Source organism: Heterodontus francisci, chromosome 27 (assembly GCF_036365525.1).
Source record: "Heterodontus francisci isolate sHetFra1 chromosome 27, sHetFra1.hap1, whole genome shotgun sequence".
Classification (NCBI taxonomy): domain Eukaryota; kingdom Metazoa; phylum Chordata; class Chondrichthyes; order Heterodontiformes; family Heterodontidae; genus Heterodontus; species Heterodontus francisci.
The window spans coordinates 31050892-31073492 of record NC_090397.1 but is presented as its reverse complement, the minus strand read 5'-3'; the positions used below and the strand labels follow the sequence as shown (position 1 = coordinate 31073492).

General features: G+C 40.7%; 1 protein-coding gene across 1 annotated transcript in view; it reads right to left on the bottom strand.

Annotated features, from left to right (window-relative positions):
- Positions 1 to 22601, bottom strand: part of dus4l (dihydrouridine synthase 4-like (S. cerevisiae)) — a 107501-nt gene that overhangs the window by 6711 nt on the left and 78189 nt on the right. The window contains exons 12-14 of the mRNA XM_068059646.1: positions 14789 to 14939; positions 9285 to 9420; positions 4887 to 4995 (exon numbers count right to left, since the gene is read on the bottom strand). Coding sequence (XP_067915747.1) covers positions 4887 to 4995; positions 9285 to 9420; positions 14789 to 14939 — 396 coding nt within the window. The remainder of the gene's footprint in view (positions 1 to 4886; positions 4996 to 9284; positions 9421 to 14788; positions 14940 to 22601) is intronic.

The window sequence follows — 22601 nt, the reverse complement described above, 5'->3', positions numbered from 1 at the left end:
ACAAAAACTCAATTTGAATTTATGCTGAAATGTATCACGACATATCAGCAAGTATAATTTTAGATACAATATACAAAACAGAAAGATACAAAGATTGCAATCACCTAGGAGAGCTGGTTTAAGGCAGAAATTAAGTTGAACTTGAGGCAATTCTTCCTTATATTCTTTCTACTTTCATATGGGAAAATATCCACAGCAAAATGAGAGGCAAGTTAACAGAAATAAAAACAAAAAGTGCTGGAAATACTCAGCAGGTCTGGCAGCATCTGTGGCGAGAGAAGCAAAGTTAATGTTTCAGGTCAGTGACCTAACTGTTCTGATGAAAAGTCACTGACCCGAAACGTTAACTTTACTTCTCTCTCCACAGATGCTGCCAGACCTGCTGAGTATTTCCAGCACTTTTTGTTTTTATTTCAGATTTCCAGCATCTGCAGTATTTTATTTTTATTTTAGGCAAGTTGGCAGATTGGGAATTCAATGCAGAATAAAATACAGCTGTAGAAACTATAATTGAAAAGGTGTCCAATTTTTGAAGAACCGCTCTTTTTACATATCTGAATATTTTTACACTTGAATTGGTCATATAAAGACACTGCAAAACTCCTATTCATCTTTTGGAAAATAAGCCCCTTACATGTATGATTCTTATATGCCTCCTATATCAACAATACAGAACACCTTTAAACAAAGTTTTACTACTCAATACTCTATAATTACTTAAGTAAAAATGGCCAACTCAAATATGTTAACAGGAGTGGCTACGAAGAAATAACTGATAATATTTGACCTTCTGAAGGATAAAATGCTGTTATCTCAAGAAAATCATTGTATCTATGCAACACAAACAAGATCATTTGTAGCTCACAATTTTTGCTCACTCTGCCAAACAGGTAGCAACTACTTGTTACTTGAATTGTTGATCCCTAAACAGAAGCCTGTGGCCAGTTCAAAACTTTGCCTTAAAATCTTGAACATAAACCATTACACAGCCATTTTATTCTGGATTTGAAACTTTGCTAGGACATTTTAAGACAAATCAGTGCAAACTTAGAAAAATGTACTTAGCTCAAAATTGGCCAACGAAGACCAATCAAGCAGCACTTGTTTAGCAATAACCTGCTCAGTGACGCTCAGTTTCGGTTCCGCCAGGACCACTCAGCTCCTGACCTCATTCCAGCCTTGGTTCAAACATGGACAGAAGAGGTGAACTCCAGGTCAGGTGAGAGTGACTGCCCTTGACATCAAGACAATGTGACCGGATATGGCATCAAGAAGCCCTAGCAAAATTGGAGTCAATGGGAATTGGAGGAAAACGCTCCACTGGTTGGGAGTCATACCTAGCGCAAAGGAAGATGGTTGTGGTTGTTGGAGGTCAATCATCTCAGTTCCAGGACATCACTGCAGGAGTGCCTCAGGGTAGTGTCCTGGACCCAACCATCTTCAGCTGCTTCATCAATGACCTTCCTTCAATCATTAGGTCAGAAGTAGGAATGTTCAGCAGCATTCGTCATTCCTCAGAGACTGAAGCAGCCAGTGCAGAAATGCAGCAAGACCTGGACAATATCCAGGCTTGGGCTGATAAGTGGCAGGTATCATTCACGCCATACAAGTGCCAGGCAATGACCATCTCCAACAAGAGAGAATCTGACCATTTTCTCTTGACATTCAATGGCACTACGATCGCTGAATCTCCCACTATCAACATCCCGGGGATTACCATTGACCAGAAACTGAACTGGAGTAGCCATATAAATGCCACGGCAACAAGAGCAGGTCAGAAGCTAGGAATCCTGTAGCAAGTAACTCATCTGCTGACTCCCAAAAGCCTGTCCACCATCTACAAGGCACAAGTCAGGAATGTGATGGAATACTCTCTACTTGCTTGGATGGGTGCAGCTCCAACACTCAAGAAGCTCGACACCATCCAGGACAAAGCAGCCCGCTTGATCGGCACCCCAACTGCCACCTTCAACATTCACTCCCTCCATCACTGATGCACAGTGGTAACAGTATTTACCATCTACAAGACGCACTGCAGCAACGCGGGCGTTGGCGGCGCAGTGGTTAGCACCGCAGCCTCACAGCTCCAAAGACCCAGGTTCGATTCTGGGTACTGCCTGTGCGGAGTTTGCAAGTTCTCCCTGTGACCGAGTGGGTTTTCGCCAGGTGCTCCGGTTTCCTCCCATAGCCAAAGACTTGCAGGTAATAGGTAAATTGGCCGTTGCAAATTGCCCCTAGTGTAGGTAGGTGATAAGGAATATGGGATTACTGTAGGGTTGGTATAAATGGGTGGTTGTTGGTCGGCACAGACTCGGTGGGCCGAAGGGCCTGTTTCAGTGCTGTATCTCTAAAAAAAAAAATGCACCAAGGCTCCTTTGACAGCACCTTCCAAACTTGCAACCTCAATCACCTAGAAGGACAAGGGCAGCAGATACATGGGAAAACCACCACCTGCAAGTTTCCCTCCAAGCCACACACCATCCTGACTTGGAACTACATCACCATTCCTTCCCTGTCGCTGGTTTAAAATCCTGGAACTCCCTTCCTAACAGCACGGTGGGTGTACCTACCCCATCCATATGGACTGCAGCAGTTCACCACCACCTTCTCAAAGGCAATTAGGAATGGGCAATAAATGCTGTCCTAGCCAGCAGTGCCCATATCCCATGAACGAATACATTTTTTTAAAAAATGAACTGTAAAAGTCAGAACACCACAGCTATTTTTAATTTTTCACGGAATTGGCAGCTGAACAATTGACCAGCCATTAAAGCCTGCAAAAGTGCAACAAAATAGTTGTTCTAAGGGTTCCTTTAATGGCTCAGTGAGTTTATTCAAGCTAAGTAATACAAACCAGGAAGATCTCTGGTTTGGTCCCCTGACTGTGTTGAGTTAACTGGTCTCAGTAGGGCAGTAGGGTACGGTAATTGGTTTTCGTGCCACTGGAGTAGGTAGATTAATCAAAAAAACAGTTTGAATTGCCAGACATACATCCAGGTTAAATGAATCTTGGGTAAACAAAATGTGATAACGCAAGTTATAAGTTTTTATTATAGTCTTACAAATTCCAAGGTCTGTCTTAGTTATTTCTTTGGGCTAGAGTTACCAGTCTCCTGTAAGTGGCCACTACTCACAAACAGGAATCTGCTTTCACTTCCTAATATCCAACTGTATGATGGGAAGTGAGTGTACCAATATCCCCCTTGTTAAATGAAATGGATATCATATCCTCCAATTTTCTGAAAGGTGGTCTGATCAGCACTTCAGCTGAGACAAGACCAAATACAAATTGTTAAGCTGCTTTATTTTATAGGCAGAAGCAAATGTATTGAACAACAGCTGCGGCAAACCATACCGAGTACAACTTTACTTCGGACCCTCTTCTAAATAACACACAAAACTGACATTTTTAGCAGGTTAAAAAAATCATTTACTAGACAATCTTTTTCAATGAATTCTGACCAGCTATTTAGGGCAGCTTTCACCTTACAATAGAATGCTTTCTCCTTATATCGATCAGCAGCCTTTATTGGAACAGTGGCTGAACAAGTGTTTCCCTCTGCTGTGTTCACAGGAAGTGGAGGGGAGCAGCTCAATCACCAAACTCTCCCCTCCCCTATGGTTGGTCAGTAGAGCTGCCAAATAAACTCCCTCTTATACTCACTGTGCAACTCTGACAAAGGTAAACTAACCCTCCTTGTCCCATCTGCAGCTTTTGACATGGTTGATCACACCATCCTCCTTTAACACCTTTCCTTTGTCATCTAGCTGGGTAGGACTGCACTTGCCAGGTTCCATTCGTATCTATCCAGTCATAGCCAGAGAATTATCTGCAGCGGCTTCTCTTCCTATTCTCACATGGTTACTTCTAGCATCCCCCCCAAGGATCTATTCTTAGCCCCCTCCGATTTCTCATCTGCATACTACCTCAGCGATATCAACCGGAAGTATAACGCCAGGTTCGACATGTATGCTGATGACACCCCTGCTCTTGACCCCTCAGCTGTCTCCAAATTGTCAGACTGCTTGTCATATATCCAGTACTGGATGAGCAGAAACTTCCTCCAACTAAATATTAGGAAGACCGAAGCCACGGTGTTTGGTTCCCACCATAAACTCCACTCCCAAGCCGACTCCATCCCTCTCTCTAGCAACTGTCCGAGGCTAAGCAAGACCACTCGTAATCTTGATGTCATATTTGATTCCGAGCTGAGCATCCGACCACTCATCTGCGCCATCACTAAGGGATCACTTATTTCCGTTGCCTGACTTCACCCCTGCCTCAGCTCATCTGCTGCTGAAACCTTCATCATGCCTTTGTTATTTGACCATTTCAATGCTCTCCTGACTGGCCTCTCATAGTCTAACCTCCATAAACTTAAACTCATCCAAAATCTTGCACCAAGTCCAATTCACCCATCACCCCCATGCTCGCTCACCTATAGCAGTGCTCAGTTAAGCAACACTTCTATTTTAAAATTCTCATCCTTGCTTTCAAATCCCTCTATGGCCTCAACCCTCCCTATCTCTGTACCTCCAGCCTTATAACCCTCTGAGCTATCTGTGCTCCTCTAGTTCAGGCCGCTTAGGCATCCCAGATTTTAATTGCTAATAGGTGGCTGAGGTTCTAAGCACTGGAATTCTTTCCCTAAATGTCTGTTTCTCTACCTCTTTCCTCCTTTACGACATCCCTTAAAACCTACCACTTTGACCAAGCTTTTGTTCACCTGTCCTAATATTTCCTTATGTGCTTGGTGTCAAGTTTTGTTTGATCACACTCCTGTAAAGTCTCTTGGGACGTTTCACTACGTTAAAGGTGCTGTGCTGTTGTTGTGGAAAATTGGTTAAAAATCCCAAAAATGTTACAACAAATTTTTATGACCTACCTTCTCTGGTTCTCTTCAATTCAGTCTTTAGTCTCTCTATTTCTTTAATCATCTGATCATTTCCCTCTTCCATTTTCTTACTTCCATCATCTTTACCCCTATTTATAGCCTATTGATAAAAACATAGCAAGTATGAAAGCTTTAGTGAGATCTGAAGTGTAATAAAAACAATTTGTGTTCTATATCTTGTTCACCTTGCAGGAAAACGATTAAAGATCTAATGGTGATGTGGTTCATTTTATCATTTTTACCTAGGTCTTTGATTCAATCTGGTAGCTGGGACTATCTACAATGGCAGAATAAGTCAAGGAACTGCACGATGTAGAGGTCCAATAGCTGATTATCTTGCAGGTAAACAAAAGGAGTGCAAACTCTTGTAATATAAATCTTAGTATGTAAATACCCCACCTTGTGTGTTTGAACCAAGAAAGCCTATTTCAGTCTGAGGCTGTGGCATTATCAAATCTGAGCAAGGGTAGTGATAGGGATGCTAGAATTAATCTCAGTGCTCCCGTGCAGGCCGCATGTTGCGGAGCCGCTACGATATTAAACGCGGCGACTAATTTAAATAGCCAGGGTGGACTATCCCCACCCCAATGACGTGAAGGGGGCGGGCTGTCCGACCCTGGCATTGGTGTGCAGGCACTGTGTCATTTTTAAAGGGCTTCAAGCCTTAACTTTCAATTTAAATATTTAAAGAAAAATGGATTTTAAAAAATTCAATTGATCTTGCCCCTCTCCCACATCCCCCCCAATAACCCTAGATTTAATTACCTGCCCTCTCCCCCCTCAAAACACTTAGCTTGTGCACCTAACCTTCCCACCCCCAAAGTGCATCAACTTTACACTTTATCTCTTCCCACTATCCCCTACACTAATGGGATGACTTTGACCCCACCTTCACCCCCCCCACAGAGAAACTTACCTGCTCCTCCCAACCCACCAGAGTTCCGCCTCGGATCCCTGGACAGGGATCTGAAGGGACGGGATTACTGGCCACTGGCATCAATATCACACCAGGAGAGACGACGGGAGCGAGAAGGTATTTAATTTGTTTATTTAAATTCGGCTCCCGACGCAGAATGGCGAAGAGTGGGCTGCCATGAGCCTTGCTGCTGCCAGCAATATCGGGCTGGGCCTTCCCAGCGTCGAGGTCCGTGGCGTTCCTCTCCCGCAGGCATTTTCTGGCCCCCCCCGCCACAACCCCCGACGTCAGGGGGTCTGTAAAATTTGCCCCTACATGTCCTTGCTGGAGTGTGTATACTTTAAGCAAGAATGGGATAAGGTTTTTGACTGGGGTACCTCTTCAAGAGAGTAGCCTGTATACATTCACTGACTTGCCTCGGACACAAAGACTGGTCACTTGGACAATGTACAGAATGCTGTTGACAGCTGTGGAACCATGCTCCAGTTTGTACTTTCAAACGAGGAGAATGGAGTAAATAAACAGGAAGAAATACAGCTGAATTCTATTATTCTTAATTCAATGTAATTGTTAAGTTTTAAAGGACAAAGGAACCAGAGTCGACCATGCAGCCCCTTTAGCATGTTCTGCGATTCAATTAGATCATGACTGACCTGTATCTTAACTAAATTTACCTGCCTTGGTTTCATAATCTTTTATCACTTTGCTTAACAAAGAACTACCGATCTCAGTTTTGGGATTTCCAGTTGACCTAGCCTCAGCTTTTTGAGAGATTTCTAGATTTCCACTACACTTTGTGTGAAGAAATACTTCCTGGCATCACCTTGAACTGCTGTGCTCTAATTTTAAGGTTATGCCCCCTCGTTCTGGACTTTCCCACCAGAGGAAAAACGTTTCTCTCCATCTACCCTCTCAAATCTTTTAACTACCTTGAGCAACACAATTAAGTCACCTCTTAATCTTCTACCCTCAGACTCTAACCCTTTAAACTCCAATATCATTCTGGTGTATATTTGCTGCACCCACTCCAAGGCCAATATGTTCTTCTTGAGGCGTGGTGCCCAGAACTGAACACAATACTCCAGATAGGGTCTAACTAGAGCTTTGTAATGCAGGACATCTGCCCCATTTGTATTCCAGTCTGCTTGAGACAACAGTAAACATCCAAGTAATTTTTGTACCTGCTCATTAGCTTTTAGGTTATCTCTATAGATGGACCCCTAAATTTCTCTGCTCCTAGCTTCTCACCATTTAGAACATATTCTGATCTATCTTTCTTAGGTCCAAAGTGTAGGACCTCACAATTCCCCACATTGAACTCCATTTGCCAGTTTTGTCCACTCACCTAATCCAACAATATCCCATTGCAACTATCTGATCGCATCTACACTATTTACTGTGCTACACCTAACTACACATTCAATCTGCCAAAGCCACTCAACAGCAAAAATAAAGGTAATTTGGAGAGCAAACGTTACTACAGATTTAAGATTTTCACTTCCTGGATATTCTTTACAAATAAAGAATATAAATTTAACCAAAATGTATTGCAGCTGCATTGGGATCTGCCCTTCCATCCATTTCATATTGCTCAATGCAGTAGATTTGGAAGCTTTGCCAATATACATAGGCTCTGAATAGCCACGGGGGAAAGAGACCTGCCACTGCTAATCCCAACAAAACCTGCGAGGTCAGGGTGTGGGGCTTATCCAGCAAAAGATGCCACATGCCACAGCACGTGCTGGGCAACAAAAACTGAAAGAAGTTGTACTCCTCTGTAAGTGGGCCACTTTTAAATATTTTTGATCCTCGTGGGAAAATTTTGATGGTATTCAGGGAGTGTGCCTGATGAGCCCAGGCATATCTGCCAGGAATGCCAGAGGCTGGAAACTCCAAACCTTCTAGAATACCCACCCAACTCGCAAGGTGGCAATTTGTAGTGGAGGACGGGCACAGTGCACACAAGCGCCAAAGTGGGTTGCACACCCAGTGTCCAGGTACATAAAGGCCCTGCCAATCTTCATTTACATAAATATTCCCAGAGCCCCATCTGATACCGAGCCAGAATTACTACCTGGCCAGCAGGCAAGGGCAGGAATTTGGCAACAGAAGGCTGCAGCTAGGGACCCGTGGGAATGTTTCCTGGCAATTAGCGAGGGTCGGGTTTAGGAGGTTCCAAACAAGTCTGCAGCTGCTCTGGCATACTTTCACTAAGCCTGCCAGAAGGTTTGCAAGTTTTCAATGTTTAGCATTTAAATGAAGACAGATACAGATCACAATTCGCTGGTTTAATGATACATATTGTACATTTCTGCAAGCTCACAAGGGCGGCACAGTGGCGCAGTGGTTAGCACTGCAGCCTCACAGCTCCAGGGACCCGGGTTCGATTCTGGGTACTGCCTGTGTGGAGTTTGCAAGTTCTCCCTGTGTCTGCGTGGGTTTTCTCCGGGTGCTCCGGTTTCCTCCCACAAGCCAAAAGACTTGCAGGTTGATAGGTAAATTGGCCATTATAAATTGTCACTAGTATAGGTAGGTGGTAGGGAAATATTGGGACAGGTGGGGATGTTTGGTTGGAATATGGGATTAGTGTAGGATTAGTATAAATGGGTGGTTGATGGTCGGCACAGACTCGGTGGGCCGAAGGGCCTGTTTCAGTGCTGTATCTCTAATCTAATCTAATCTAATCTAAAGCTGTTGTAAGGTCACTTTGCATAATGAGATGGGTCAATGCCTCTAAACATCAAAGCAAAACCTAGTCCACCACATATCAAAGTGGAGGAGGTAAGGAGAAATTCAAGTCAGGGTGGAGGTTGAAGAGAAGTAGGATAATTTCAATGAAAATATTCCTTACATTATTTCATATTATTTGTATTACAAATAACCAGTCCTGACGTCACTGATTGCTATTTCATACAGATCATCTGAGAGTCTGGAACACAATTCTGCCATTGTAGAAAAGTTCATGCCTTCAAACGCTGTCTATGTTAAACAGTTATTTTCTCATTTTTGTTTAAAATCCCAATTATTCTCTTTTTAGATACCCGACTAAAACCATTCCTTTTCATTCATTTGGAAAAACCAAGTGATCCCGTTAGGAACATTTATCCAGAGCTATTATCAAAGGTGCTCTGTAGTTAGTCAGCAGAAATCATGTTTCTGTGGGGGTATGAGGATTGTGTCTTTTCACAATTTGATTTTTCCCCCTTAAAAAATGTTTTTCTTTCCCCTTGCTTTACATATCAAATACTGGACATTCAACATCCCCAACTAAGAACTTGCAAAACTGGATCAATTAATGCAGGCAGCAAATCACATTTGTGGGTTTGGAGTGCAATAGTCTTAATTTTAAAAGTTACTAAATAGTCTATAACTACCAAATATAAACTGCACTTTAGATGCCTTCCAAATGCATAGAATAAGCAATAGGTCATAGAAAAGTAAAGACATTAAAATAGATCTTAACAAGACATTACCTTCTTAATTTCTTCATTTTTCTCCATGTACCTTTTTGCTGCATTATTAGTATTATCTGTTTGAACCTTAAGTGCCTGATTTTCTCCCATTGCAGTTGCCAGTTCTGAGATAAGAGTGATCATGCGTCTAAGAACACTACAAGGAAAATTCTATAAATAGTATACAATTGTAAGAAATTACTTTAATATACATACTGTCAAAAGCTTTCACTGTTCAATGAAATAAATATTAAGGCAAAAGCATTAAGGCATAAGGAGTAGGATCTGGATAATGAGGGAAGCACCCATAGGGAGACTGTGTGCTGACAAAGAGAAATCAAGCACATATGTGTACCTAGGCTCTTCGTACAAGTTTCCCATTCAAAAGTTGAAGAAGAATGTGTAGGGTTATGGGGAGAAGGCGGGGAGTTGCACTAGGTGAAATGCTCAGAGAGCCAGTGCAGACATGATGGGCTGAATGGCCTCCTTCTGCGCTGTAACAATTCTGTGATTCTATATAGAACCAATTGAGCTGTGTAATTTAGGGGAAAGAGAAGAAAAAGTGCAGATTTTAAAAAATCTGTCTTTTAAACAAGCGGAATGCATCAAATTCAAAATGGTTTCTATTACTGTCTTGCTGTTACCTTCAAAATTCCTATACATTTCTCAGCAGCACTGTGTGGCTAGACAATCTACTTATGTCCTTAATGTTTTACAATACATAATTCTTCCAAATTGAGCAGCAGGTTTAAATAAATCATTGAAGTTTTCTAAAGACAAGGCTTTTGTTTCTGAAACTACATGAAACTCATTGTGCTATTTATTTCCTCTCTTACATTGTGGCTAGTCACACATTCACAATTCAATTTTTCTGGGATGCCCTCCCCCCCGCCCCATCAACTCAATAGATCCAATTTCAAAAATATTTTAAACATGTCAATCAAAAATCTCCAAATTATATGCTTTTGTAGAATAATGACCCAGCTCTAAGTCTATGTAAGCGGAAATTTGTCTTTTGTAGATTTGTGAACACACCTAGCATTAACTAAAAGGAGAAAGTGAACCTTTCTGAAATAGTGTCAGCCTAGATTACATGCTCAAGTGTCTGGAGCAGGGCTGAACCTACAAACTCTGACTCAGCTGATAGTGCTACCACTGAACCAAGATGAACACCTTAAATTAGGTATCAGCATTCCTACTGCAGACATTAACTTATACAAGACATTAACCTATCTAAAGTATGTGCAAATTCACAAGTTTCCCCACATTTATTGTTATAGTTTAAACAAGTGTTTTGGTGTATTATCCAAAATCTTCATGCTTGCCTGGAACTTAAGGGCCATGGAAAAAGGAATAAATAGTCTAATGCACTCCCAGTAGGCTTTTTCGTCAACTTATTCCATATGTCTATAACTGTTACTGTGAAAATAGTTTAAATGAACGGGGCTTCATTCTTTAAGAATTTAGTGCTGTGTATATGTTGTGGAGAGGCAATACTGTTTTCATCAACACCATCTCCCCACATGAACATGATCATTCATTCAGAGTATATCAGAGCTTTCCAGCAACTGCAGTTATTGACCTCACTCTGAAATCACACTTCCTTTCCCAAAGGCAGCAATCAAGCTGATACAAGGAAAATAAAAACATTGAAAAGAAAGCTCCATGTTTGAATTGACTGCACATGGACAGGGAATTCAGAGGTTGATTAATTGAGCAATACCACACATAAAACAGATATTCTTTCTCATTGTTCCAACCTCCACAGACATGTCAATTATGACAGAAGTAGGAAGATATTATCACTTGCAACACAGGTTTTTCAAGCTAGACTCCATTGACACCAGTGGATCTGCAAGAAAAGTTGTCAGATTTGTTTCTGTGTGGGCAGGGCATACCATGCTCTGTAAGCAAAATTTCACTAATTTTGTATTCTACCCTTTTTGTTTAGTTTTATGTATTTGCTAACTAGAAGATCCACATATTTTCTTTCAACGGTAGCATTGTTTTCCTTAGGTAACTAATGATGCCTTTCAGAAGTTAGGACAAAAGTTTCCTGAGTTGTGTTAATATTTGCAAGGGGGTTGGCTGTAATAGACCATTGCTCTACAATGATGAGTGCAACCTAAATCAATGCATCATCAAGTATTTGTAATCAGGTGCTGTCAAACTAAGACAGTAATGTTTCAAAAAGACCACATGGTTGCCTTACAGAATGACTGCATATTGCTCCAGAATGTGGCTGCAGCACAAATTAAGTTTAATGTTCCCAGATTTTTCCAAACAGTGGAGGAATAACAAAATACATTATGCAGCTCATTCTAACCAGTGTTAGGTTTTATCTCATTTTCTGCAAGCAAATTAAATAATTGTCTCAATTGGCCCTATGGAGATAAATAGCAATATTTACTTTCGAGAAGTATGCATGTAAAACTTCCAGACCAAATTTCTTCCCGAGATGTATTTTTAAATTATAAACCTGAATTTCCAGTTTAATTTAGCTGCACTGTTCAGATGCCATACAAAACAAGGTAGATCTTCTATTAGAGCATGAATAATAGTAACCCCGTGAGCCAAGTTAAAATGCAAGCACAGTATTAAAAAAAAAGTAAGAAATTTCAGAAGCACAATGTTGGTTGAAATTAAATTTGATTTATCGGTTGGAGTGTCTCTATTTTGCTCTGGAATATTCATTAATATTGGTTTAAACATGATGGGTTGCTGTACCTATTATATAGTGTTTTAACTGTTCTTTATTTTGTAGGTTGTTGGAGAAAAATCTAAATGGTAAATGATATCCAGATCTCTCAACCTGTGATAAGGCTAATCAGGGACTGTTTTAAAAAAAAAATCAGAATGCTTGTTTTTGACTGCATGGAATACGCCAAACACCTCTCTCTTGTCCACGTCTTAACCCCTTTGTTCCTGCAAAGGATACAATTGTTTTGGCATTGGCCAAAAGTACAATACAAAATATCTCAGTGCATAATGAGAATAGTTTTAGGATGTTCATCAACTACTGCCTGAATAATAAAAGGTAATTTAAGGAAAATTTAAGTTATCTTTGGTAGAATGCTGTAAACCTTTCACATTTTCCTCAATTTTAAAATGAATACTATTGCATCCACTCCTTTCAATCATCAATATTCTACATCAGGATTTGTAAAACTTCTGTGTACTATTTGAATCTGGGCAAGGAATAGAAATGTGCCTCCTTCACTGTTGGGGAAATAAAGCAGAGAGTATAACCCTGATATTGTATAAAAGTCCCATTTATGTATCCTTTGGCTACCTCCATCCCCCTGCTTTGTATTAACTGATAGGAGGGATGGTGCCCATGGAGGATTTGAAAACAAGGATGAGAATTTTAAAAGTCAATACGTTGCTTGACCGGGAGCCAATGTAGGTCAGCAAGCACAGGGATGATAGGGGAACTGAACTTGGTGCAATTTAAGACATAGACAGAAAAACTTTGGATGACCTCAAGTTTAGTGAAGGGTAGAATGTGGGAGACCACCTAGGCGTGCATTGGACTCTTATAGGTAATGAAGGCACAGATGAAGGCATCAGCAGCAGATCAGCTGAGACAGGGGCAAAGCTGGGTGATGCTACAGAGCTGGAAACAGGCAGTCTTATTTATGGTACAAATGAGGTCGGAAGCTCATCTTCGGGTCAAAATGTGACACTAAGGTTGCGAACAGACTGGCTTAATCTCAGACTGTTACCAAGGAGAGGGTTGGAGTCGGTAGCTAGGGAACAGAGTTTGGAGCGGGGATCAAAAACAATGGCTTCAGTCTTCCCAATACTTAATTGGAGGAAATTTCTGCTCATCCAGTACTGGATGTTGGATAAGCAGTCTGATAATTTAGCAACAGTGGAGGAGTCAAGCGAAGAGGTGAGGTAGAGCTGGGTGGCATCAGCTTCCCTGTGAAAACTAACACTGTGTTTTCAGGTGATGTCACTGAGGGGCAGCATGTAGATGAGAAATAGGAGCGGGCCAAGGACTGATCTTTGGGGTACACCAGAAACAACAGTGTTGGAGGAGGAAGAGAAGCCATTACAGGTAATACTCTGGCTCTGCTTAGATAGATAAGAATGGAACCAGGTGAGATCAGTCCAACCCAGCTGCAAGACAGTGGATAGGCGGTGGAGGAGGATGGTATGGTTAACCGTGTCAAAGGCTACAGACAGGTGAAAAAGGACAAGGAGGGATAGTTAACCTTGTCACGGTCACATAGGATGTCATTTGTGACCCTGATAAGAGCCATTGTAGTACTGTGGCAGGGGCAGACACTTAATTGAAGGGATTCAAACATGGAGTTTCGGGAAAGATGGGCACAGATTTGGAAGATGACCACACATTCAAGGACTTTGAAAAGGAAAGGGAGGTTGGAGATGGGACAGTAGTTTGCAAGGACGGTGGGGTCAAGAGCTAGTTTTTTTGAGGAGGGGGTGATGACGGCAGATTTAAAAGACAGAGGGACAACACCTGAAGAGAGAGAACTGTTTACAATGCCAACTGACAGAGACTAGGTGGGGCAGTTGTTGGTCAGCAGTTTAGTGGGAATAGGATAGAGGAAGCAGGAGGTGGATTGCATCGACAAGATGAGTTTGGAGAGGGGATGAGGGGAGACAGGAAAGAAACTAGACAAAGATGCAAGTTTGGTGCTAGAGCTGGGGGGGAGCATTAGAGGAGGTTTGGCCAGGTGGGCTAATGGAAGGGGGAGACATGGTTGAGGCTGCAGATCAGGATGGTCTCGATCTAAGTGTCAGAGAAGTCCATGAGCTCCTTGCACTTATTGTTAGAGGTGAGGGCAGAGGGTGTTGATCTGTTAATTGTGTATCAATTGATTGATTATATGCAGGTGAAGGGTGTTAAACTGGGGTCTTAGTTGAGCACTGAGAAGCAGATACTCACTGAGACTGGTGAAGGGTTTAAGTGAGGAGCTACATGTTTGTAATCCTTTTGCTCTGCACAATAAATGTGAAACTGAGTAAATATAGGCTCCAGCATTATCCTTCCATAACAAGGTTTCTGGAATTTAACAGAGGGCACAGGGGAGAGGGATTTAAGAAGACAGTTTGCAATAGAGAAAAGAATCCGCAAAAGGTGCAGAATCCTAAAACAAGACAGCAATGGATGAGTCAAACAGAACAAAGCTAAGTCATCTGTGCTGTCTAAAAGTGTGTTCTGGGAAGAAAACCTGATGCTATAAGTTTTGTAAAGTTGCAACACGCTAAAAGTAAATTTTGATTTCTAAACTTAAAAGAATGTTTACAGTAGACTACAGACAACAATTAAAATCATGAATGTTCAGAATAGGAACCGAGGTTAAGTTTGCAGAACAGAAATTCGACGGAGGGGTAGGATGACCACATGAGTAGTACAGATTTTGCACAATAGCAAATTGTTAAGCAGATACTATTCTTCTGTTCTTCACCCTACCCGTAATTGATTGATAGTGGTGTAGTTGTCTTTTTATAGAGGTTAAACATACAAAATTTTCTTTGTCATTTATACTTACAGCCAAAGGAACAGTGAAAATCCAGATATGTAAAGATTCCTTTGCGCTCTAAAAAGCTTCATGTTGAGATGATCATACATATTTGGAAGCAGATTTTCATTTTTTCCAATCCCTTGGTTCATTGAGTATTTCCTCACCTCTCTAATGGCATCTACAAGCAGAGGCAGCTTGTTAGACATTTGCAACTAATGATGTGGTAGTTAATAAAACTAGATCTGACTCTTGCAGACTTCAAGGTACACAAATGTTTGGCTACTCACACAAAATCCAAACCGAGATTCAAACAAAAAGAAAACATTTTAAGGCAAAAGCAGTGATTGAAGAAGCAATTAGAAAGTAAAAAACAAAGTTGTAATGCCACCAATGGGAATTACACTCAAACATTTGAAACTTTGGACTCCTGAATTTCCTCCACATGACTAGATTAGTTTCCTGAATTACTTGGTAAATCACTAAAAATTCTGGACTATGCTTGGAAATTTTTTTTTTTTTAATCAACTTCTGATTTTTATTATTATAGAACATAAGAACTAGGAGCAGGAGTAGGCAATTCAGCCCCTCGGGCCTGCTCCGCCATTCAATACGATCATGGCTGATCTCATCTCAGCCTCAACTCCACTTCCCTGCCCGTTCTCCATAACCCTTCAACCCATTACGAATCAAAAATCTGTCTATCTCCTCCTTAAATTCACTGAATATCCCGGCATCCACCGCACCCTGGGGTAGTGAATTCCACATGCTCACAACCCTTTGAGAGAATTTCTAATCTCGGTTTTAAATTTGCTACCCCTTCTCCTAAAACTATGACCTCTCGTTCTAGATTGCCCCATCAGAGGAAACATCCTCTCTACGTCTACTTTGTCAATCCCCTTAATCATCTTATATACTTCAATTAGATCTCCTCTCATTCTTCTAAACTCTAGAGAGTAAAGGCTCAATCTCTCTTCATAAAACAAACCCCTCATCTCTAGAATCAATCTAGTGAACCTCCTCTGAACTGCCTCCAATGCAACTACATCCCTCTTCAAGTAAGGGGAGCAAAACTGTACGCAATACACCAGGTGTGGTCTCACTAATGCCTTGCACAGTTGCAGCAACACTTCCTTACTTTTATACTCTGTTCCTTTAGCAATAAATGCCAAAATTCCATTTGCCTTCCTTATTACCTGCTGTACCTGCATACAAGTTTTCTGCGATTCATGCACATCGACACCCAGATCCCTCTGCACCGATGCACTCGGAAGTTTCTCTCCATTTAGACAATAATTTGCTTTTCTATTCTTCCGACCAAAATGGATAACCTCGCACTTATCCATGGTAAACTCCATCTGCCAAATTTTGGCCCATTCACCTAACCTATCTATATCTATTTGTAAATTTCTTATTTCTTTATTGCAACTTACTATCCCACTTATTTTAGTGTCATCTGCCAATTTGCCTATAGTACCTTCTATCCCTACATCCAAGTCATTAATATACATTGTAAATAGTTGGGGCCCGAGGACCGAACCCTGTGGCACCCCACTAGTTACATCTTGCCAACCAAAAAAAGACCCATTTATCCCGACTCTTGTTTTCTGTTGTAAGTCCAGATATACTACATCTACATGATCCCCATTATCCACTTTGCTTGTTACAGCTTTGAAGAACTCTAGCAAATTAGTCAAACACGATTTACCCTTCATAAAACCATGCTGACTCTGATGGATTGCGTTTTGACTTTCTATATGTCCTGTTATTACTTCCTTAATAATGGATTCTAACAATTTCCCAACGACAGATGTTAAACTAACTGGTCTATAGTTTCCTACTTTCTGCCTCCCTCCCTTTTTGAACAAGGGCGTTATATTAGCTTTTTTCCAATCTACTGGAACCTTTCCTGCATCAAGGGAATTTTGGAATATTATAACCAATGGATCCACTATCTCCGCTGCCACTTCCTTTAAGACCCTAGGATGTAGGCCATCAGGCCCTGGGGACTTGTCTGCCTTCAATCCCAATAGTTTGCTCAGTACTTTTTCCCTAGTGATGGTGATTGTTCTAAGTTCCTCCCTTTCTATAACCTCTGTTTCTATTGGGATGGTTCTAGTGTCCTCCACTGGGAAAACTGAGGCAAAATAGTGATTTAGTGTCTCTGCCATTTCTGTGTTCCCCTCTATTAACTCCCCAGTCTCATCCTCCAAAGGAGGAACATTCACTTTAGCTATTCTCTTCCCTTTTATATACTTATAGAAGCTTTTGCTATCCATTTTTATATTTTGCGCTAGTTTTCTTTCATAATTTACCTTTGCTCTTTTTATTACCTTTTAGTAACCTTTTGTTGATCTTTAAAAGTTTCCCAATCTTCCAGCCTGCCACTGGCCTTTGCAATATGGTATGCCTTAGTTTTTGACTTTATGTTATTCTTAACTTCCTTGCTTAGCCATGGATGTTTTATCCCCCTCTTACAATCTTTCTTCCTCTCTGGAATATATTTCAGTTGGGAGGAATTGAATATCTCCTTAAACATCTGCCACTGCTCATCAACTGTCTTATCTTTTAATTTTCCTGCCCAGTCCACTAGGGCCAAATCTGTCCTCATGCCTATGTAATTACCTTTGTTTAACTCCAGAATGCTAGTGTGGGACTCCAGTTTCATGCCCTCAAACTGAATTTGAAATTCTAACATGCTATAATCACTCTTCCCTAGAGGATCCTTAACTATGAGATCAATAATTAATCCCACCTCATTACATAATACCAAATCTAGAACAGCCTGATCCCTTGGTTGGTTCCACAACATATTGCTCCAAAAAACAATCTCTAATACATTCGATGAACTCTCCTTCAAAGCTACTCTTGCCAATTAGATTAATCCAGTCTATATGCATATTAAAATCACCCATGATTATTGCCGTACCTTTCTTACAAGCACCCAGTATTTCCTGGTTTATACTGTGTCCCACTGCGGAACTTCTGTTTGGGGTCCTATAGATTACTCCCACCAGGGACTTCTTTCCCTTGCTATTTCTTATTTCACCCAGACTGATTCTACGTCTTGATCTCCAGAGCCTATATAATTTCTCACTACAGCACTGATCTCTTCCTTTACTAACAAAGCTACACCACCTCCTTTTCCTTCCTGCCTAACCTTCCGAAATACTGAGTACCCTTGATATTCAATTCCCAAACTTGGTTTCCCTGCAACCACGTCTCAGTAACTGGCACTAAATCATACCCATTCGTCTCTATTTGCGCTGTTAACTCATTAATTTGATTCCGAATGCTTTGTGCATTCAGATACAAAGCCTTTAAGTTTGTTCTATTATCAAATTTCCCTACTTTTGTACGATTCCTTGATGCAATGACGTTCACACGTTCTGTCCCTTCCTTTTATTTTCTGGTAACAATCAGCCTCATCACTAACCGGCACTACCCTACCTTCTCTAACTTTGACTTCCTAATTTTCCATGCAACTGAACCCTTCCCCCCCCGCCCCCACTACTTAGTTTAAAGCCCTATCTGATTTAGATTTAGAGATACAGCACTGAAACAGGCCCTTCGGCCCACCGAGTCTGTGCCGACCATTAACCACCCATTTATACTAATTCTAAACTAATCCCATATTCCTACCACATCCTCACTTGTCCCTATATTCCCCTACCACCTACCTGTACTAGGGGCAATTTATAATGGCCAATTTACCTATCAACCTGCAAGTCTTTTGGCTGTGGGAGGAAACCGGAGCACCCGGAGGAAACCCACGCAGACACAGGGAGAACTTGCAAACTCCACACAGGCAGTACCCAGAATTGAACCCGGGTTGCTGGAGCTGTGAGGCTGCGGTGCTAACCACTGCACCACTGTGCCACCCACCAGTCAAACAACTGAAGAACAGTGGAGAATATTTAAAGAAACATTTAACGAAATACAGAGCGAGGATATACCCCTGAGAGGAAAAAGCTTCACTTCACAGAAACAACAGCCATGGACAATTAGAGATTAGGGATAGCATAAAACTAAAAGAAAGAGCTTACAAAAATGCAAAACACAGCACAGATCCGGCCAAATGGGATTGATACAAAGACCAGCAAAGGGTCACAAAGCAGCTTATAAGAGCTACTGAAAAAGATTATGAAAGGAAATTTGCAAGGGACATCAAAATCAATAAGAAGAAATTTTACAGTTACATAAAGGGAAAGCAGGTGGTCAAGAGCAATGTAGACCCACTAAAAGCTGAAACTGGAGATATTGTCATTGATAATGGGGAAATGGCAGACATGTTGAACAATTACTTTGCCTCAGTATTTACAGTTGGCCATTAAGCCCCTCAAGCCTAATCTGCCATGGCTGATCTACATTTAAACTCCATTTAACCACCTTTGTTCCATTTCACCGTGGTACTCTTGCCTAATTAAAATCTATTGATTTGTCATGAAAATTTGAATTGACCTAGCGTCCACAGCTTTCTGGCAAGAGTTCCAGATTTCTACGGTTCTTTGTACGAAAAAGTGTTTCCTGATTTTGCTCCTAAATGGCATAGCTCTAATTTTAAGATTATGCCTTCTTGTTCTAGATTCACCTACCAAATGAAATAGTTTCTCTATATCTACCATTTCAAATCCTTTTTATAATTTTAAATAACTCAGACCACCCTTAAACTCAAGGGATTACAAGTCAAATTTATGCAACCTGTCCTCAGTTTAATCTTTTAAACCCTGGTATTCTGGTGAATCTGCACTGCACCCCTTCCAAGGCCAATATATCTTTTTGGAGGTCCGGTGTCCATAACAGAATGCTGTACTTGAGTATGGGGTCTGATCAAGGATCTGTACAACTGAAGCATTGCTTCCTTACTTTTGATTTCAATTCCCTTGAGATATAGACCAATAGTCCATTAGCTTTTTTGATTAGTTTTTGTACATATTGTTACGACCAACAGCTCCAGTCAAAGTCCCCAATCAAAATATATGATTTTGATTGTGGTGGGACCAACACACTGTTAATTCAGTCACGTTGCTCCACAGATCAGCTAACATAGCATTTAAAACTTTCCAAATTAAAGAAATACCCAGCCAAATTGTACCATCTATTAACCCCCAAATGAGGCTAACCAAACCAGGTGTCTTTAAATCAACAAGTTAACTCTTTAATTAGAAGAATTAAATTCTTAAACATTATGAAGATATAAACATTTAAAATAGAAAAAATTAGAGCCCTTGCAAATTTACAGTCCAATGTTGCTTGAAGATCTCACAGAATGTTGCTTTCCTTCTCCAGCGAATTTCAACAATTAATAACTAGCAAATACTTTCAATGGAATGAAGCTGACTTTAGAGTTTTTGAGGGATAAAAGATTGTCACAGTCCAACTTCCTTTTCTTCAATTTAAGTTACCAGAGATCCCTGTTTTGGCTTGACTTTTTACAATTTTGAGAGATAATAATAAACAGACTAAAATCCTCTTCCTTCAGTTTAAATGGTTGAGAGCTCTTTTTCCAGGTGCTGTCATCACAGTCGTGTCCTGTGTCTTTGTCTGTGTTCTGTAAGAGCAAACTGTCTTCAACTAAAAACTAGTTCAAAACTGAATTATAACAAATGTATCGCATGAGACTCACTCCCAGTGGCTGTTTCTATGGTAACGAAAATGCACCTTCCTGTAACTCCGGAGGCTTGCTGGTTCTTAAAGCAATACAGATCCTTTGCAAGCCTTAAAGGCAAACCGCATATTCCGAAAAAAAATCTATAGGACCATGACAATATGCACTAGCTTTTAGCTATGTGTTTGCATGGACACCCAAATGCCTTTGCCCCTCCACAACTCAGAGTCTCTCACCATTAAGAAAATATTCCAATCTGTCTCAGATCCAAAGTGGATGACATCTCAATATCCCACATTCAATCCCATCTGCTATAGTTTTGTCCACTCAGGCTTAGTCTAGATTTGTCTCTTTGTAATTTCCTGCTCCTGTCTACACAACTTCCTTTGCTTCCTAACACTGCCATTTGCAAACTTGGATATACAACTCTCTTTCCTTTATCCAATCATTAATACAGAATCTTACAGCACAGAATGAGGTCTTTTGACCAGTCGTGCCTGTGCTGGCTCTTTAAAGAGCTGTCAATTTAATCCCACCGTCCAGCGTTTTCCCCCAAAAACTGCAAATTAGTCCTCTTCAAGTATATGTCCATTTGGCTTTTGCAAGTTCCTATGGAATCTGCTTCCACCATACATTCAGTTCAAGTGTTCCAGATCGTAATAACCCTCTATATGAACATATTTCTCCTTATTTCACCTCTAGTTCTTTTCTTAATTATTTTAAATCTATGACCTCAGGCCACTGATCCGCTTGCCAGAGGAAACAGTTTCTCCCGACTTGCTCTATCAAAACCCCTCAATTTTGAACACCTCTATTAGATCACCCCTTAACCTTCTCTGCCCGAAGGAGAACAACCCCAGCTTCTGCAATCTCTCTACATAACTGAAGGTCCTCATTCCTGGCATCATCCTGATAAATCTCCTTTGTTTCCTCTCCAAGGCGTTGACATTCTTCCTAAAGTTTCGAGCCCAGAGTTGTACAAAATACTACAGTTGAGGCTTAAGCAGTAATTTATAAAGCTTTCCTTGTTCTTATATTCAATTCCCCAATTTATAAAACTAAATATCTTGTACTTTTTTATCCCTTATTAATTTGCAGTCACTTCCAAATATTTGTGACTATGCAACCCTAGGTCCTTAATCCCTCAAAATAGTACCATTTCGATTATATTGCTTCTCTGTGCTGTTCCTCCTAAAGTCCATCATTTCACAAGTAACTGCATTAAATGGCATCTGATCATTTCACCAGTATATGTCCTCCTGAAGTCTCCTATTATCCTCCTCACTATTAACTATATTGCCAAGTTTCATATCAAATACAAACTTTGAAACTGTACTCGCTATACTCAAATCCAGGTAATTTATAAGTAACAAGAAAAGCCATAGCCTTAATACTTATCCCTTGGGGACTGCACTGCATACCTCCCTCCAGTCGGGAAAACATGCTCACCACAATCCTCTGCCTCCTATATCTTAGCCAATTTCATACCCAAGTTACCACCATCACTTCTATTTCCCAACTAAATTCTGTGTATTACTTTGTCAGATGCCTTTTGAACTTCCATACATAAACATCTACTGCACTAACTTCATCAACCTCGTCTTACTACATCATTGGGTTAGAAACACTGATAAAGAAAATTACCTGTTCACACTTTAGGAATTCTTTACCCTTCTTGCCCTCAACACTTTTATCCCCCCAGCTCTATTATTTTCAAATTTTTCTGAAATTTGCCTAAAGATTTGCTCCTTTATCTCCTTCTCACTCTTTGGGGGTTTATAGTAAAGACCCAGTAATGCAACAGCTCCTTTTCTGTTCTTTAACTCTAACCAAACAGATTCAATCTTTGAAGCCTCTAGTATATCGTCCCTTCATGGAACTGTATTATCCTTGATCAATACTGTCAACTGCTTCCCCTCCCCACTCCTTTCCTATCCCTCCTGAATACAAACTTTAGTTCCCATTCCTGCTCATGTTCATGCCAGGTCTCTGTTGTTAAATTCCAGAAAGCTTGTAATGGAAAGATAATGCTGGAGCTTATATTTACTCAGTTTCACATTTATTGTGCACAGTAAAAGAATTAAACGTATAGCTCCTCACTCAAAACCTTCCCCAGTCCCAGTGAGTATCTGCTTATAAGTGTTCAACTAAAACCCCAACTGATACCCTTCACCTGCATATACTCAAACCATTGACACAATTAATAGATTAACAGATCCCCTTTCTTTTCCAATA